The 19,535-nt window shown below is 38.3% G+C and overlaps 1 protein-coding gene and 1 pseudogene across 3 annotated transcripts in view; both read left to right on the forward strand.

The window, feature by feature from the left end:
- Positions 1-19,535, forward strand: part of EPSTI1 (epithelial stromal interaction 1) — an 85,613-nt gene that overhangs the window by 25,042 nt on the left and 41,036 nt on the right. For all 3 annotated transcript variants that reach the window (XM_070239821.1, XM_005601253.4, XM_005601254.4), the window contains one exon: positions 10,381-10,454. In XM_070239821.1, the coding sequence (XP_070095922.1) occupies positions 10,381-10,454 (74 nt within the window). The remainder of the gene's footprint in view (positions 1-10,380; positions 10,455-19,535) is intronic.
- Positions 90-4,019, forward strand: LOC138918412 (nucleophosmin pseudogene; annotated as a pseudogene).

Genomic DNA, 19,535 nt, shown 5'->3' on the forward strand with positions numbered 1-19,535 from the left:
GGCGAGTGATCAAAATAGTCGCTGTATTTTTGGCCAGAAGGCAAAGCCATTAGTAACAATGGCAATCAGGGGTACACCGCCATATTTGTATCCAAATATTGAATTTCCCAGGGTGTGAAATAGATGAACATAGTTCTCTTACTGATAAAAGAAAAAGCATGTCTTTGCATTTCAGTATTAGTGATGTGATCTATTTTAAACCTCAAAGTGATGTTTTTAGTTTTGATACTCTTTCTGGGGCTTGGGGAAAAAATCTCTTGAACGTGATCATCTGCTAGAGAAGAAGGAAGAATGTAGTATTGTTCTACCCCCATCCCTCTCCTCCTCCCATTCCCCACAAAGTCCTAAGCCGTAATAGATTTTAAGTGTTGGAGGTTTGGGGGCAAGGGGTTGACTCATGGTACTAACTACCAAGTATGACAACTACTGCAGGTATAAGTCATGGAAACACATTCCTATTCCTGCTATCTGTCTGTATCTCTCTCTCCTTCCTTCCTTTTCTTTTACAGATTGAGTATCGGTCAAAATTTAAACCTAGTTACCAAACAATAGATCTTTTTACCAGTTAGAGTTAATGAAGTCAAAAGCTGATGCCTTATGAAACACATGAGACTATGAGTCTTTCCTTCCCCCGAAGAGCTCTCTACTGGCTGCGGAACAGACTAAGTCTTTCTTGGAAGGTGTCCTGTTGTGCTGTATGAGCTTGGGCAGACCCCCAGCCCTCTCTGGACTATTCTTATAAAATGAGTCTGCAAGCCCCACCCCCTCTTCTCTCAAGGTCAGGAGCGTCTGAAGATGTAGAGGTGCTGCATCTGTAGAGAGAGAGGCTCTGGGGGTGGAGGTAAGAGTGGACTTATACATGGGGAACTGCAGTGAAATGCTGGAGGTATTAAAAAAAGAGTATGGGAACTTTGTTTACAAAATTTGATTCAGCAATCCGTTTCCAACTGATCAGCTATTATAACTTTATTGAGAAGTTTTTTATGACAATAACCTTTTTTAAAGCTTTGTTTCTCTCTTTTTACTTCCTTATTTCCCACTCTTCTATGTTTCATCTAACTCCCCCTCCCCCCATTTTCTCCTTGAAAGACTTTAGTTTTATGATTATAGAGGAAGTGTTCCCTTTACATAGCATGTAGTCTGTCTGCATTTCAGGTGCAACTAAGAAAATCATCAAATCATCACCAGTAACTGAATTAAGAAGCTTACAGATCCTAAAGAATTATTGCATTGCAACCTCTTATCCTAAAAGTCATTTATGAGTTGTCATTTAATACCCATAAATTGGCTGGCTTGTGGGTCATTTATAGCTAATTTCTTCATGGGTCAAATAATATATACTATTCAGAAATGTTTAGTGGCTGAAACGGTTTTCTTCATCTTTGAGTAAAAGCATTTTCCCCTTTCCAAGTTATAACACTACACGTATAGCAATCATTAACTACTGAAATCTTAATTGAGTTGGCTTTTCTAATGTGATAACTGTAATGACTATTGGTATAATTTGCCTGAAAGTGAGAGATGGAGGGAGAGAGTTGATATGTAGATTATTCCCATTCAAAGTGTGATTCTTCAACCAACAGCACTGGTTCACTTTTTAGAAATGCAGAATCTTGAGCCCCACCTTAGACCTTCTGAACCAGAATCTGTATTTTAACAAGCTCCCCAGGTGTTTCTTGTGCACATAAAAGTTTGGGGAGCATTAATCTAAATTACCTTCGAGAGAAGGAGCAGCCCACCTTGGTTGTTCCACAGGCTTTGTATCTCTTGCTAATTGGCCTGCACTGCCACCATGACCTAGCTGTTCCTGTTGTATATAAATCTGTGACTTTTCATACTAAATGTAAGGCTATTTAGTAGCTTGTGTCAGATAAAAGAAAAATGGACATTAGCCATCTAGAAATGGCATACTTCACGTTGCCAGTGTGAAAATGGCCAAGGGAAGCAATAATGGCTGTGCTTATGGAGCACTTACTCTTTAAAATGCACAGCAAGCACACTCAGGGACACCAGCTTGCAAAATACTGCCCTCCTCCCCAGGCAAATGGCTGCTGTCCAGGAACCGTGAGCCAAGTAGAATCCAAGCAGCCTATTGCCACCCAGGAGCCTCTAGCTTGGCCTCTGGTCTTAACCCCTTGCCCTCCAGTTTTCCCTCTCCTGCAAGGGGTCACCAGGGAACACTTAATCTCATTCTGATTGGTCACCGCCTCTGTGTGTGTGTAACACTGAGTGAGGGGAGAGTAAACTGTATTCCTCCCCAGCATATGTGAGTGTTCTTTGATCCTTAATAAGCACGGAGTGTGAAAGGCAGCTACCTCTTTAGCATATGGCCGTGTCACTGTGTCCTGGAAGAGTTAATCCTGTGGGTGTAGGGAAAATTTGGAGCGAGCGCTGGGATGCTTCAGTCAAACTTGCGTTGCCTATCCCGGAGTATGTTGATGCTATATATTCTTCCAGGGGTGTACTGGAGCCTCTTCTTACAGCCTCATAAGAGTGGATTCTTAAAGTTTCAGGATTTTTGTGAACTAGTTGACTTCATGTTGGTAGCTTGCAGTCAACCATGGTGGGAGTATTTTCGCCATGGAAATTGGTAGAAGCGACAAATCAGCCTCCCCTCCTCCTCCTGGCTAGAGCTGGTTGTTAAGTTTATCAGCACACCACTGTTTAGCCCTAAATGAAAGAGGTCCTCTCTCACCCTCTCCTACCACCCACATTTCAAAGCCAAACCTCAGAGGGCTAAGAGGCCAAAGACTTTGTGAAGTTTCTGGCATACTGTGTGTCTGATACTTATTGATTTAAAAATAGATTGTAGTCCCTGGTGTGATTCCATCCTGCGCAGCTGTTCTGTGGAACAGTGGTCGTTTTTCTCTGTCTGCCTTCTCTCCCACCTAAGTGTGTGCCACCACCCCATGGAAGATTCGGTGGACGTGGACATGAGCCCCCTGAAGCCCCAGAACTATCTTTTCGGTTGTGAACTAAAGGCTGACAAAGATCACTTTAAGGTGGATAATGATGAAAATGAGCACCAGTTATCATTAAGAACAGTCAGTTTAGGGGCTGATGCAAAGGATGAATTGCATGTTGTTGAAGCAGAGGCAATGAATTACGAAGGCAGTCCCATTAAAGTAACACTGGCAACTTTGAAAATGTCTGTGCAGCCAGTGGTTTCCCTTGGGGGCTTTGAAATAACACCACCTGTGGTCTTATGTGGTTCAGGGCCTGTTCGTATTAGTGGACAGCACTTAGCAGCTGTGGAGGAAGATGCAGAATCGGAAGATGGAGTGGAGGAGGATGTGAAACTCCTGAGTATATCTGGAAAGCGTTCTGGCCCTGGAAGTGGTAGCAAGCTTCCACAGAAAAAAGTAAAACTTGCCGCCAATGAAGATGATGATGGCAAAGATGATGATGATGATGATTTTGATGAGGAGGAAGCTGAAGAAAAAGCTCCAGTAAAGAAATCTATACGAGATACTCCAGCCAAAAATGCACAAAAGTCAAACCAGAATGGAAAAGACTCCAAACCATCAACGCCAAGATTAAAAGGTCAAGAATCCTTCAAAAAACAGGAAAAAACTCCTTAAACACCAAAAGGACCTAGTTCTGCAGAAGACATTAAAGCAAAAATGCAAGCAAGTATAGAAGTGCATTGAACAATCCTGGGCACTACTGGTAAATTAAGCCCAAAGATGGAGAGAGGAAAAGAAGAGACAAATATAGTCCATACTGCGTATCATCAACAATCCAGACTGAAGTCTTCTATTTTAATCTCAATCCCCTTTCCTGGTTTGCCACCCACCCATGCCCCCTTCCAGGCTGGAAGCAATCTCACTCCATCTCCTAAAGCACTTTCTTTTGATTGCTGTGGTTCAGTGAACCTTATACTTTGCCTTCTATAACTTGTGCATTTGCCTCACCTCTTTGATCATGTTTTAATCAGCTTTGTATCTCCCTGGCTGCTCAATAAATATTTGAATGAATCAAAAAAATAAAAATAAAAATAAATAAATAAAAATAGATCATAACCCATGTGGTAGGCAGAATAATGCCTCCCCCTCTCCTTCCACCTTCTAATCCTTGGAATCTAGGAATATGTTTTGTTACAGGGCAAAGGGGAATTATATTTGCAAGTGGGATTAAGATTACTAATCAATTTGCCTTCAAATAGGGAAGCGTCTTCATTATCCAGGTGGGCCCAATATAATCACCAAGGTCCTTCAATTGGAAGAGGGAGGCAGAAGATTGAGAAGCATGAGGAGATGGTAGAGGAGAAAGATTCAGCTTGCTGTCGCTGGCTTTGAAGATGGAAGAAGGTGCCATTAGCCAAGGAATGCGGGAGGCTCTAGAAGCTAAAAAAGGCAAGGAAATAGATTCTCCCTAGAGCCTCTAGAAGGATAGTAGCCCCAATGACACCTTGATTTTTAAGACCTATTTTGGACTTCTGACCTCTAGAATTGTAAGATTATTAAGAAATTTGTGTGATTTCAAGCCACTAAGTTTATGGTAATTTGTTACAGCAATAGGAACCTAATACAACTTGCGTGGTTTTGTAATGATGTAACAATTTGCCTTCCCGGAAATCTATAAAGCAGAGAAAATATCTCTAAAATATTAGAGCGTCAGAGCAAGAGAAAGTCGTGAAAAAAAGTAAAGGCAGCATACCAGAGGCAAGTACTCTCTTTGCCACTGGATCTTGCAGCGTAAGCAGAAAAGTTTTCATAAATCTTCGCAGCAAGCCTTTCGCCCTAATATAGTGCGGTGGGAGTAACCCTCCACTGTGCTTTTCCCTCATAATCACATTGATGAATTAAGTAATAATTTGATATTTCCAGGCTTTCATAATACCCACAATCTTAAAAAATGAAAATCTTCTAATGCCATGTCAAAGACCCTCCCTACCTCCTAGACTCATCTTAGTCTTCTTTTGATCTACTTAGGTTTGAAATAATGTTACACAGTGCTATATAGTTTACAAATGCTTTAATTCTCCCAACTTTTGGTGTATCATAACCTCAGAAAGGGCAGGAAACCAGCTAGAGATCTGAGTGGCATCCAAAGACTTCCCTTGCTCTTTCCACTCAACCATGAAGTCATAAAGCTCATAGAGTTATCTAGAGCCCTGGAGGTCACTGTGTTTTATGCAGACACTGAGAAGCATCGTCAGTTAGTTTTGATGCTATAAAGCGAAGCAGGAACCAACCAATAGAAAGCAAGATATGCATATTAGATGCAGAGATGCATACATAAACACTTTTAAGGCATCACATTTGTTACTTATTTCTAGGAAACAAGTAGTAACAAGGGCTAATGGTTTGAGAACAATTTTAGGGGGAAAACTCAACATTGAGGAAATTATTTCAATATTGTTATAAACTAGAAAAAATATTTCCTTTTCTGAAAACTTTTAGGGAAAACCAGTATTTCCCAGAAAGATCCCACATCATGCATTTCTTTGTAAATGAATTGCTGTGGGCATTAAGCCTCTGGTTGTTGAAATGCAATAGGATCCTATTAATTAATCCCATGATGTTGGGATGTTAATGCTATCTCTGAAATGCCGATGTAGTACTAAGAGGGTGGGCTGTTAGCTTCTTTATGCTTCACTTTCCTTATCTGTAAAATGGGTATAATAATAGTATAATGATGAGACTGGTAGGTTGAAAGGATACAATATGTGCAAAGCCCTTAGTACAAAGCCTAGCACTTAGTCAGCGCTCAATAAAGGTGCCCTAAGCTAATTACTTATAAATGTAAGGAAGCACTTTAACACTCTCTCATTTGACTCTATTATGTCAACCTCTTGTGTGGAAGGCAGAGAGAGGATTATTCTTGTTTTACACATGAAGTGGATTGGTTCAATTATTTCATTTCCACTAAACCCACAAGAATGAGGTTGCTGGCGAAGAAAACAGACATGGCTTTTTTTTGCTACACCAGATTTCCGGGCTTCCCTCTCAGCTGGGTATTCAGCAATGCCCACTGCCTGGTATTTCTCCTTTGCAGTCTAGGCCTATCTCTAATTACCAACATCTTTCATCCTTCACATTCTTCCTATCCTCTTCTTTCATTCTCAGCACTTGGTTTCATCTCTCACCTTCTAGGAAAGAAAGGCCATTGGCCGTAATTTGTTTACTTTTTTGTTTCCTTACTCTTTCTTTGCTGTTTCTACCCCCATCCCATCTAGGGAGGAATGAGAAAGTGTTTTTCTTGTTGCTACGATGGATTCTTCCACCCAAGTTCACCATCTCTTCACCCCATCTCCTCAGGAATCTTGCTGGTCCATCAGCTGAGCTTCCTTTTCTCCTGTTACTTTCTTGTTTGTTTGTTTGTTTTTCCCGCTCTTGGGATATATTCATACTCAGATCTCTCATCTTAAAAGCTGAGTACCTCTTTCTATTCTGGTTTGCTTTCAACTCCTCCATCCCAAGCATCATGGCTCAACTTCCTGAAAGCCTCTACCACATTTGGTGTCTACATGCTGGCCTGTGGGCTGACTCTAGCAATCAGCTGAACCAAAGAAGCTGTTTTAAAAAATGCTCCCCAGGTGATTCTGAGCTCAGCTGGCTTAGGAACTTACCCTCTTTGAGTCCTCACCTTTATTTGTTCCTGGGTGGGCTGAGTTTGACTTCTGTCTCTAGTACTTCACTGGTACTGATCTAGCCAAGATCATCAATGGTGCTCTTAATCGAAAAACCCAATGGAGACTCTTTAATTCCTAACTTATTTAAACTCTTTGTGATATTGTAACTATTAAGTACTCTGTCCTTCAAGTTCCATCCCTTTGGATCTCTTCTGGATCCTTTTCCTCTACTTGTTTTTCTACTATTGATGTTCCATCAGGTCCCATCCGTTATCTTCGCTAATATCCCTCTGCCTATGCCACGCTATCCTTAAGTAAAAGCCCCCACATTGACAGATCTAAGAATTTAGTTATTGCTTGTGGTGATAGTTTCTGAAGTCTGTATCTCCAGGCCAGACCATATTCCTGAATCCCAGAACCATATACAGACATGCGCCGTATAATGATATTTTGGTCAGTGACTGACCACATATATGATGGTAGTCCTATAAGATTAGTACCATGTAGTCTAGGTCCCATAAGATTAGTACCATGTAGGCTATACCATCAAGGTTTGTGTGAGTATACTCTGTGATGTTTGCACAACGATGAAATCACCTAACAATACATTTCTCAGAACGTGTCCCCATTATTAAACATGACTATTTTACTGCATGCTTTATTTCTCTCTAGATGTTCCACAAGTATATCTCAAATCCAATAGATTCACAATTGAACTCGTATATTCTTTCTGATGCTCTTAAATGATAGTTATTCTTCCCTCTTTTCTTACTCAACCTATGTAGATATAGTCATTCCTTCTATTATTTTTTTTCCTCCTATTCTTTCTCTCCTACATTTTTCTAGAATTTATCTTTTCCTCTCTGTCCCTCATGCCTTAATTTGGGACTCATAATTTATGGCCTGGACTACTCTGAGACCACTCCATTGGTTTTTTATTTGTGGTCTTTTCTGCAGTTTATCCTCCATGTTGCTTTCGGAGTGAGCTGCTTACTATTCTGCTTAAAATAACATGGCTCATCATTGCCTTTGATGAAGTCCACACTTCTTTACTTGGCATATAAATTCCTTATAATCGCCCCTTCCTACTTTCTCAACCTTGTCTTCCACCTGTCTCACTACAAACACCTTTCAATTTATCCATGAGCTGCTTGGGGTTGCTTGAACTGATGTATTCTCTTGTGCCTTTTTATCTTGAAAATATTTTAAGTTAGGGGAATGCCCTTTTCCTATCCAAGGCCATTACTAGCCCATCATTACCTTTGTGCAAATTAGAAACAATTCTCCATCTAGGTAGTCGGCTCTGGGTGCTCAGATTGGTGATAGATGGTCCCTTTGTGATAAATAGAAAAAGATACATTCATTGCACTGAAGTACCCTATGCTGGGAGGCTAGGCTTGGGTGAGCTGAAAGCTGGCTCTGTTTTAGCCTTTATAACCCCTTCTGCTCAGCCCCACTGGGCAGTGAGCAAACCATACAATGGAGCGCAGTGGCCCTGCTCTCCTCACCTCCTGGAAAATTCTTGCTTGTTTGTGATTGGTCTCTGTCTAGAATTTTGACCTTTCATTGCACCCGTGGTTCTCATCCTTTTATTTGACCATCAGCCCTTTGGGGAATCTGAAGAAAACTATGAGCCTGACTCTCCATTAAAAATCAGCATACTCCTAACACACAGCTTATCTAGGAACTGAAGGTTAGAAACCACATTCTGAGTATTATTCAGCCTCTTAGTTCCCATGCCCAGGATGGAGTCTGCCACTTAGTAGGCACTGAGTGAATATTTATGGCACTGTTGAGAGAATTTCCTGACTACCCACTTCTGTGTTTTTCATACGTGTTGATATTACATTATCTGCAAATCTCTATCCTCTAACATATCTTACATACCACCATCATCTCTTTCTTGTATGTTTCCAGCTAGCCTGTAAAATTTTCCAGAGTGGGTACTGCTCTGTTCATAGTTCTATTCTCAGCATCCAACAGTAACACACATTTGATAGAAGTTTGTTGAATAAATGAGATTCAGTGACATTAAATGATTTAAGGTCACTCAGTCAGTGATGGTGAACCTAGGGCTGATTCCATAATTTTTTCTTCTGGATCTCATGTTCTTAAATATTTTACATTCTGTATTTGTATATTTATGTGGAAGTGTATCTGGGTAATTCCTTAACTCACTGTTAAATGGAAAGAAATAAACAGTCTGACTAAATCCAAGTATTTGGATGAATATACTAAAACAGGTACCTACATTGGTAGGTATACAATTTCTCAAGTATTTTGCAAAAATACTTCTCCATCAACTTCTAAGGGATAAACAGACTTTTGTTGGATAGAATTTAGCTACTGCGTAACTGTTTTTGTGCGTTAAATTCAATGATTATCTATTAGTGAAGAGATTAAAACTGTTTTTCCAATTTCTGACCTTGTTAAAGGAACCCAGCCTTGGTCTCTAGATGCTTGTGTGGTGTTCTCACTATTCTCAAAGAAGCATTCCTAATACTCATTTAATAAATGCCTACTGTTTGCTTGCTGTCTTTCACCCTTTTTTTTTTTAATCCTCAGAGATGTTGGGAGCTCATCACAATTGACCACTTTTGGTCTCATGAGTCAGCATTTCTTTCTAGATTGGGATCATGTTTATTTGGTTTTAAAATTTTCTACTAGTTTGCTTCCTAGGCCTGTGTTACATTAATAATCCAATTGCTTTGAATTGTAATTGATTCCCTTTGATTGTGGTAAATTTCCTTTGTTTTTTTGTAAAACTGAAATCATCCATTTTACCTTTCAAAATGGGACTAGTAAATAGTTCTGTGTGAATGAAGACTTTCATGGAACTGAACAATATAAATAATTTCTTCCCACATTTGAAAGATGGAGCCACACTTATATCATGGTTTGGAAGTGATGATTTCTCTTATTCCCTTTCTACAGGTCTTCCTTCTGGGTAAATCCGATTCTTTTTGTTAAAGCAAAGCAGCTGCTTGCTGTCCTCCTTGGATTCATTTAAAACTTCAAGTCTCTTCCGTGTTGTACAACTTGTTTCAACTCCCCGTTAAATTTGTTGTCTAGGAATTCTTCTTATTTTTCATAGGCAAGTTAAAAAAAAAAGATAGTTGTGTCATGGTGAATAAAAAGCAAGTGTTGCTGAGTTATTAAAGTTGGATTAAAATATGCCAGAGCCATGGTGACAGTAATGTGAAGTATGAAGTTCTTTGTCTCTAGCTTCCCCAAACAACTAATTTTAAAAAAAAGAGAACTCTTTTCTACTCAAGTGGATTGGTTTTTAATGACATTTGCTGTTCGGTCTCTCAACAGCTTTAAGTATCCAATTCTAAGTCAGATGGGAGTTGAGTTGGCTTGTTGAAAATCTTTCCCGAATGCTTTAGTGGGATGTGAGTGTATAAATAAGTTTTGTATGAACCATTTAACCATTTATTATCATTTTAATTTAACATACTTGGTGGGGAAAATTTCATATTTCCCTCAGAACATATTGAAAACACTGCTTACAATATGAATGTTGCTATCTTTTGAACTAGAGAATAAAAATGTGAAATACTGAGTCTGTGATTATACCAATGAAGTTGGGAGAGAGGAGCCACAGAAAGAACTTGGGCTTCTGGCTTTCAGTGTAGTCCGCAGGGGTGTAAGAGTGATATCATCTTGGAAGTCCTGGTAGGTACCACATTGGACTATTGAGGTCACTTGAGCCTACAGATTTTGGACCTTGGGTAACTTTAACATCATGATTCTGCTTAAAGCTTTCCTAATTGATTACATTTTGATATTTGCAATTTCAGAGCAACAAACTAGAGGAGAAAAGAAGACTTCAAGAAAACCTCCGAAGAGAAGCATTTAGAGAGCATCGACAATAGTAAGTATATGTTTTCAGAACTTTGTACATTTATTGGCATATTGTTCACTCTGTTTTTACATTCTAGGTGATGGTAACTTTTTAAAACAGCTGGTCTTGGCTGTTATGTTAATCATATAAATACTCTGTCATTATGTAAGTGAGGTTCTAAAGTCGGAGACATCTTTTCTCACCAAAATATTCTTTAGTAGTCAATTGATTAGAAATAATACTAGTAAATTTGAGGAATCCTCCATTATAAATAACTTGCAGAGCTTGATTCTTTGGTGATTCAGGGTACTTCTGATTATGTTGACTTCCAAAATACCAACATAAGGAGGAGGGTATTGGAAAAGAAGTGCCCAAGCAGAATCTAAACTAACTAAGGATTTATCTAATGGGCTGTAGACTATTACACACTTGTGTTTTTGTAGACAAGAATTGAGTAATTATTTAGCAATTATTGGCAAAACTCTCAATTGGTGGTCATACACTAAGGTACCTTTTCCAGTGTGATTTGTGAATAACAGCAGCTAATATGTGCAGGGCAACTATTATGTGCTTTATAATGTAGATAATCTGTTATACTGGCTTTAAAGATAAGGTTGTGTCCTAGCTCTAAGTAGCTAGGTTACCTGTGCACTGCTTAAAACAATAGACAAAACCAAAGAACCGTATTTCTGGCCCTCGGTTAATTCCAAATGTGGTAGAATTAAAACCAAGTAGATCTGGGTTCAAAGTCCTAGCTCCATTCCCCAGCTGTGACCTTGGACAAACTACTAAACCTCTTTGAACCTCAGTTTTTGCTGTTGTTTTTTAAATACGGATGATAATATCTCTCTCATAGGCCATTTGTAAGGATTAAATAAAATATTTTATATATATGGCATAAAAGTGACTGAATTTTATGGGGACTTGAAATGAAACTTCTTGCAAAGGTCCTTGTTGAATGGAATCATGCAACTTTTATTTTGTAGAGAACAAATAGGGATTTCTGGTCCCACCAGAGCTAGTAATTGACTACCCACTTTCATATGGATTGTTCTCTGATTGCCTCCTCTTCTCTCTTCCGGTCGTTGTACCTCATTTGTAGAATTTAAGATTATTTTGATGTTGGGCATATGTGACACCCTAAAGCGTGTTCCTCCTCTAAGTACAGCTTCCTCTGGCTTTCTCCTTCCACTGAAATTATTCTGCCTCTATCGTTAGCAGCTCCTTCTTGCTTTAAGACTCAGAGGTATGAATGGAAAATAAGTTTCTTAGTGCTTTGCTTTGGTCCTTAGCAAGTTAGGTACTTGGCCTCTGCTACCCAGGCCAGGAAATGGGTGAGAGATGGAATGGGGTTGAGTGGAAGTGCTAATGAGTGACATTATCTTCTTTAAATTAAAATAGGCATTACTCTCATTTTAGTCGTAGAAGCCATAGCCTCTCTTTCCCTACTCTTCTTCAGAGGCAGGCATGGGGATGAAGGAGCTGGTGGGAAGCTAAAGACCAGGAAACACTTCCTGTCTTAAGGAGGAATGGCAGGAAGGAGGCAATAGATTAAGGGTATTAATGTATTATTGCCTTCCTCTTCATGTGTAGAGAATGGTTGAGAATTTATTTCTAGGCCAGCCAGAGAAGTTGAATGTGATAAAAGGATGCATGAGGGCATTAGCCTAGAGTCACAATAGGAACAAATGTGGCATCCTAGCTTTACACTAGAAAAGGGAAGACCTGCTTATCAATGAGAGGTCTTAGGTACAGCACTGGGAAGTTGAATGAGTCCTTTCTCTGGAGAGTTTTAAACATGATAATGTGAAGGATGAGAGATTCTTAGGGTTTTAAAGGATGTGGGAGGGTATATCATCAAACTTCATTTCTTTCATAGTCTCCCAGATTCTTGAGTTTGTGTTTTACTAAATATTAGAGATCAATCACCCTTTTTCTGTAAGAAAAAGAAAGAATTTTACCCTCAGCCACCTTGCACACTATCAGTGAAGCTGAATTCAATTACACGCACATTTCACTCTTGCTCCTTCTTCTGCTTATCGTGAAAGTCCCAGTTAACCAGGAAAAAGAGAAGTTGGCTAAAAATGAGAAGTATCTCAAATTGATTTTTAGATCCTATTGAGAAACACAAGAAGTAGTATATGTGTGAGGTTTTTTAAAAAGAATATTTTATTTTGAACTGCTTTTGAAATTAAGAGACAATTAGCTCATGAAATGAAAGACCGTTATATAGCTAAAAATATGAAAGGGACTTCTTAGAAAAGATGGATCCTCTCTATAACAAGCCTTTTTCGTGTCTTCTTAGAATTAGTTTATGGTGGAAAAATTGTCTAGGAGAGCTGTTAGAATATTAACAGCACAAAGATTTCACCAGAGCAACCGGGCTGTTCCCTGTCTCCCCCTGCCCCTAAGTTAGATTCTCCTGAAGCTGTCAAACTAAGCAACACAAAATAGAAACACAAGTAAGAAATTCTTTCAAACTAGTCAATATCTCATGTCCTTGCTAGTTTCAGCACACTATGATATGTGGTCCAAATAGCAGACCAGGAACGATGTGTTTTTTCTGTAGAGAAGGGCGATCTCGGACTTGAGCAGACTATAAATCCAAGTTGCTGGAGAAAAAGCTTGTGATAGCATCCTGGGGCACCACCGTGAGAATCTTAATGTGCTCTTTCTTAACACCTTGTTCCTGACTTCATTCATTTGCTTCTGATTATTTTTAGTGTTGTCAATTATTTAGCTAACAGGCAGAAAACTAGGCTTTTATTGACATCCAAAGGGACTCTCCTGTGTGTAATAATGAAGGCAGTTTATCGAATGCCTGTGAGGTTGCTTTCTAATTGTACGCATTAATCTGCCCATGCAAGCTGGCTGAAAATACACAAGCAGATTGCACATGCAGATGGAGCACACAGGATGGTTTTATGAAAAGACCTCTAGAATGTACTTCTGCAGTACAGTCTTTTCCTTAAAAATCGAATGACTGTGACTATTTCAATTTGTGGCTGAGAGCAGACCAGATTAATGGTGCATTAGGTCTGCTATTCTGGCTGGGGACAGACTCAAATTTCACAATTTAGAGTTTGTTCCAGGATTCTTGAGCTTGAAAGCAAAGGGTGGAAATAGACATCTAACTTTGGCATAGTTTTCACCATTATTTTTACTTTCTGTAATTTTTTTATTACTTATAAAAGTCAAAGGTGTTAGTCAGTAGTACTGGTAGATTGAGTATTTGAAGTAACAGTTAATAAACCTTTGATTATGTGTGTTTTATAATCGAACAGAGGATGTTGTGATTAAGGTTATTTAAAATACTGGGCAAAATGTCAGCATTTAAAAATTTAAATGGTAATTTTGAGGCTTGTAATCATCTTTCTAATTATGTGGTCTTTGGGTGGATACGGAGACATGTTTGAGCCTGTGTAGCTCATGGTGGGGCCTAGGGTAGGATATGTAGGGAGAATCAGATGCATTTTGTGTGAGAGTGTTAGGAAAAGCAATGTTCTTTTAAGGATGTACTGGAGAGATAAGAATTGGGTATATTTTAAACATTTGAAATTTTAACTCATGTCTAATAACCATTTCATGCAATAGATTATATGTTTGTATAGTTTTTAAAAAGCACAGAGTACTCGGCTCTTTTAAATGAAATAAGCAAAATAATAAGCTGCTATATTTTGAGAACCTGTGGAGTGTCAGGAGTATTAAGCATATAATATACATTCTTTTCATTGAATTCTCAGATTACTGCTACTGGGGATATATCATTCTCATTTTCCAGGTGGAGGGGTGAATAATTTAAACTGCCCAAAGTCACAGAGACAGTAAGTGATGCAGCCAAGTCTTTGTCTTGAGATTTGAGGAGTTAGGGAAAATGGGTAGTTTAGAGGCATGGCATGCTTGCAGGTCAGGAACATCTGGCTAAGGTGGAGATGATAAGCACCATAGCGACATGGGGTACCAGTGGAGAAGACTATAGGGTGGGTCAGTTCAGAGAGAAAGACTTGGGCAAAATTGACTTCTGTTTCTTGCAACCAAGATCTAAATTTTGCCTAGAGTAGGCAAAAGAAAAAATGAGGCAGTATGTCTGCTTTCTCTGATTTTTCATCATAAACGAATGACATCTTCCCAGGCCCAACACTGGGTTAGTACCACAATTCAACGTACTATAGGATAGATGCTTTTGTGACCTCTCCTGGCTGTGCTCTACTCCTGGGTACAGTTTCCAATATTGTTTTTAGGGGAGAGGGGGCTCAGTTCTTAAAACCCCAGTTGGAAAAGCTCTTGGAACCAAGCCCATTCCAAAACAGGACCTTCCTATTCCCAAACTGCCAAGCATCACCTTGAGCTCAGGCTATTGATTGTAATGTTGGGAAGTTTTCTTCATTTCTGCCATTGGAACCATGCATCTCTTTTATTTCCATTTGAATAATAGTGTGATTAGTTCCTAGGAGGCACATCTTCATCTATTTTAGTTTCTTGGAGCTGAAGATCCAGGCAGGTCTGCTGAATATGCATACTTAGGCCCCAAGTTTGCCTTCTAATATGCTCACAAAACTTCTAATGCCCTTCATGGGAGCTTCCAAAAGACACTTAAGGGCTAAATTGATCCCTTATCCATATGGTAGGCTTAAATCCAGCCTCACATTTTATAATCTGAGTAAGGTGAATCAAAAGTCATCCTAGTCATAACTTTCTATCTTACGCTAATGAAGTAAACTTACAGATGCAAAAATCCTGTGTCTGTTTTGTTCAGAGTAAGACTGAACAGTTTATGAGAAATCTGGTCTGAGAGAATCCCTGCCTACCCAATGTTAAATCATGTTGGGTTAAGACCATATCAAAATTTCCGCCCACTATCAATTCTTCCTGCAGACATCCTAGGATACGTTAACCATTTTCATCCCACTACTACCACCTTCATACCGGTATTTATCACATGCCACTTGCATTATGGCTTCTGTCTCCTTGTCATCTCCTGGACTACATACTACATTCTGTAATATAGATAATGGATTTGTCAAATTTTCCTTTTATTTAGGAAATAAATAAAAATTAACAGATCAAGTGAACCAAAAAACTACAAGAAGTAAAGGATTTAAACAGACTCTGCATGACGATTATATAGGCATAGTTATAAAATGTTGTACTTGGTATGTGAAAATACATGTTCTTTACAAATACTGACTTAACTACCACAAAATTGGTCATTAATTTTTGGACTAAGCCCTCCAAAATTCTCAGTAAATTCCAAAAAATCACCAAATCCTAGAAAGCTACTGTCTGAGAAAAATGTAATAAAATTAGGACTTAAACAATAAGACATTTTAAAGCCTATCTGCTTAAAAATTTTTAAGAATTACCTTTCTAAATGACTCTTGGTGAAAAAATGAAACTAAAACTGAAGTCACAAATTACTTTGGGATAAAAGAATAAAAATTTTGAAGTATCCCGTGTTAAATTCTATGGAATGTGGTTACAAGATTATTTAGAAAATATAGAGTCTTAAAACGCATTTAGGAAAAAAGGAAATAAAAGGACTAAGCATTTTACTAAGTAAGATTATAACCATAAAATAAATAAAAATAAATAGAAGAAATAAAGAAAGAAAAAATTTAAAAAAATAATGAAGTAGAAAAGAAAAATTTATATCTATAAATTAAAACAAAAGTTAGATTTAAAACAAAAATTCTGGTAAAATAGGCAAACTTCTAACTTGTCTGAGTAAGGAATAAAGAAGCAATCCAAGGACAAGAAAGAAAGTATAACCAAAGTTCTGGAAGAAAAAAATACTATATCCTACTTCTAATTATTAAATTAGGAAGTCTGGATAAAAAAAATCTTTCCTAGGAAAATATATGCTACTAGACATGAAACCTAAATAGAATGAAAAATATAAATGGAAAAGAAAATCAAGTTTGATCTTAAAGACACTAGGCCCAGTTGTTTTTCTCAGTGAGTTCTGCTAAATATTCAGGGAAGGTGCTATGTTTTGTTCGAAAACAGAAAAAGAAGTCAGCTTTCCCAATGAAGTCTGGAACAAGATGACAAGAATGCTTGCTATTATTGACACTGATTTTTAGGTAGAGAGTTTCTATTTGTAACAAAGAAATAAAGGACTAAATATTGAAAAGGAAGAGATAAGTGCCTCTGATTGTCTAAAACATCTCACAGGAATCAACTAAAAAAATTATTAGAACCAATACAAATAGTTCAACAACAACTAAAATGAATGAATCTAAAATCAGAAATTGTTGTAATGAAGCTGTTTCTGCAAAGAACATGGAATGATAGAAAGTTCTGTCCAAGAGAGGGATGTGTCATTTGATGTTTTGGAGGGAAGACATTTGTTAATGACAACAAAGTCTAGGATATGACTCTTGGAGTGTGGCTGAGGCAGAATGAAGAGCTATTGGAAACGAGGAAGTCAAGAAACAGAGCCTGGGTGCTGGAAGATGGGGAGGCAATGTAAGACATCCATGTTGATGACAGTAGTTGAGATAGAGAGGAAGGCCGATCTTCAACAAATGAGAGACGGTTGACCAGAACGTTGGAGGCTGACAGTAGCAAAGAGGGGAAGAGGATGGTATTTACTGGTGTTGTGAATACTACATGAATAGATGATTTTTTTTGAAGTGATGGGGGTACAAGTAGTGGTCTGGACATAGCATGGGGAGAGAGAGGATGCCTGCTCTTCCCCAAACCTGTCACTGAGGAGTATGTAGTGTGAGGAGTAAAATAGCTCCATTTAGAGAACTCAGGGGGAAGCACCGTCCTTAAGGGATAGTCTTGGTTTCAGGTAATGCAGAAAGATGAGAAATTTTTTTCTTTTCATTTTGAAATAATTTTCAGCTTAGAAAAAAGTTACAAAAATAGTACAGAATTTTCCAGTAAACTCTTCTCCCAGCTTCCCCCACTGTTAATATCTTATATAACCATAGTGCAACTATCAAAACCAGGAAGTTAATATTAATACACTATAAACTACAGACTTGATTAGAACTTCACCTGTCTCTCCCCAATGTCCTTTTTGTCCTTTTTCTGTTTCAGGATCCAATTCAGGACCACATAATGCGTTTTAGTGGTCACGACTCCTTAGTCTCCTTTAATCCTTCGCGCTACTTCATTTTTTCTTTCTCTTTCATGATCTTAATACTTTCAGTGGGTACTGGTTAGTTACTTTGTAGAATGTCCCTCAATTTGGGTTTGTCTGATGTTTCTTCATGGTTAGATTGATGTTATAATTTTCAGTAAGAATACTAAGAAGTGATGCTGTGTCTTTGGTGCATCATATCAGAGGGTACCTGATGATATCCTTATTACTGATGATGTTAACTTTGATCATTTGGTGAAGGTGGTTGCCACTGTGAAGTTTCTGTTTTCTCCTTTTGTAATTGGGGGAGATGCTTAAGACTATTCTAATATCCTCTTGTCCTCAAACTTTTCCCCACTGATTTTAGTATCCATAGGATCATGCCTGCGACAGTTTTTACCCTGACGTTTGCCTAATAGTGTTTATATTTGAGGAAGACTTTCTGAAATGAGGTTACAGCTATAGAATTGTTGGCTCTTCACATATCAAGAGTTTGCTGCCACTGTGGAAGAATTTGGGAGGGCAGATGAGATGTGTGGGCTATAGCGTGGGGATGTACAGAGTAGTATGGGATTGAGAGACCAAGTGATCCTGGGTGAGTGGGGCACTTGGAGGAGACTGAGATAAATAGGAATGTGTGAGGCAGGGTGGGGTTAGTACTTAGAGGAGGTAGTCTATGCCTCCAAATTGCCACTTTCATATTGTCAATTTTTGGTGAGCATATAAATTTGCATTGAGCAGCTTGGTGCTATCAAGAGTGGTTTAAGCATGCATATATATTTGTAAGTAGATTTGCTAGAAAATAATTCTACTTGTAGATATATGTCCCAGAAAAATACTCATACATGTGCACAAAGATGTATATACCGGAATATTCATTGGTAACAATATAAGTACCCATGAGTAGGAGTGGTTAAATATATTTTATCCATATTATAGAATGCTATCCAGCTGTCCAAGGAATAAGATAGCTAAAGTAATATGGAGGAATCTCAAGGATATTGTTAAATGAAGAAAGCAATTTGCAGAACAAATATCATGGTATCCCACTTATGAAAAAAACAAATCTCTGTTAGGGTATGAAAGGCTGTGGTTAAAAAAAAACTAAACATCATAATTTAATGTTGTGGAATGGTCCAAGAGTAGCAGGCTAGCTCTCCTCCCCAGGCATTAAGAACTCAAACAAAGTATGGCTCTGCCATCTTTAGCAAGTGACTTCCTAGCTCACTTTATGTACCACCTCAGACAGAAGGAGGAAAGAGTATTAAGACTCATGTGGGAAGTGATTGATGTGTGTCACCTCAGGCCTGGCTCATACTTTTGCTTACATTCCACTAGACAGAACTTAGGTATGTGGCCACATCTAATTGCAAGGGAGGCTGGGAAATGTAGTCTAGCTATGTGTCCAAGAAAGTGAGAAACACGATTTGGAGAACAGCTGGCAGTTTCTGCCTTACCTTAATTATCCCTGTCCCCAATCCAAAGTAAACCACCTCATCATCCTAAATAGATATTTACCAATTAATAGAAGACAGTCGGGAGGAATACACACCTGACAAGTCATGGAGTTCTCCTCTGGGGAAGGGAGTAAAGTTGAGAGGGATGTTAAGCAGGACTTTTACTTTTTTCTCTTTATACTTTTATTTGTATTTTCTGACTCAATTATGTTCATGTTTTACTTTTGTAATTAAAAAATTAAACCATTAAAGACAAGTTAAACGAGGGGAAAGAATTGCTTAAAGTACATGGGATAGTTTGATTATTATGATGAAGTACAAAATTTAGCCCTCCTGATGTTACTACCTCACTTTCATGTTGTGTTTCATACCTCTCATTCTTGTGATTTTTTAAATGGAAATTATCTATCTATCCCAGGACATTTTCTCTCACCCTGTTACTTAAATAGGCTCCCTGAGTTCTTATAAGGTATGAATGTCTTTTGTTCACACCCACTTATATGAAAATGACTAAGGCAAAATAAAATCTGTTTAGTATAGCAATATCTATAACGCGTATTG

This window comes from Equus caballus, chromosome 17 (genome assembly GCF_041296265.1).
Source record: "Equus caballus isolate H_3958 breed thoroughbred chromosome 17, TB-T2T, whole genome shotgun sequence".
In the NCBI taxonomy this organism is placed as follows: domain Eukaryota; kingdom Metazoa; phylum Chordata; class Mammalia; order Perissodactyla; family Equidae; genus Equus; species Equus caballus.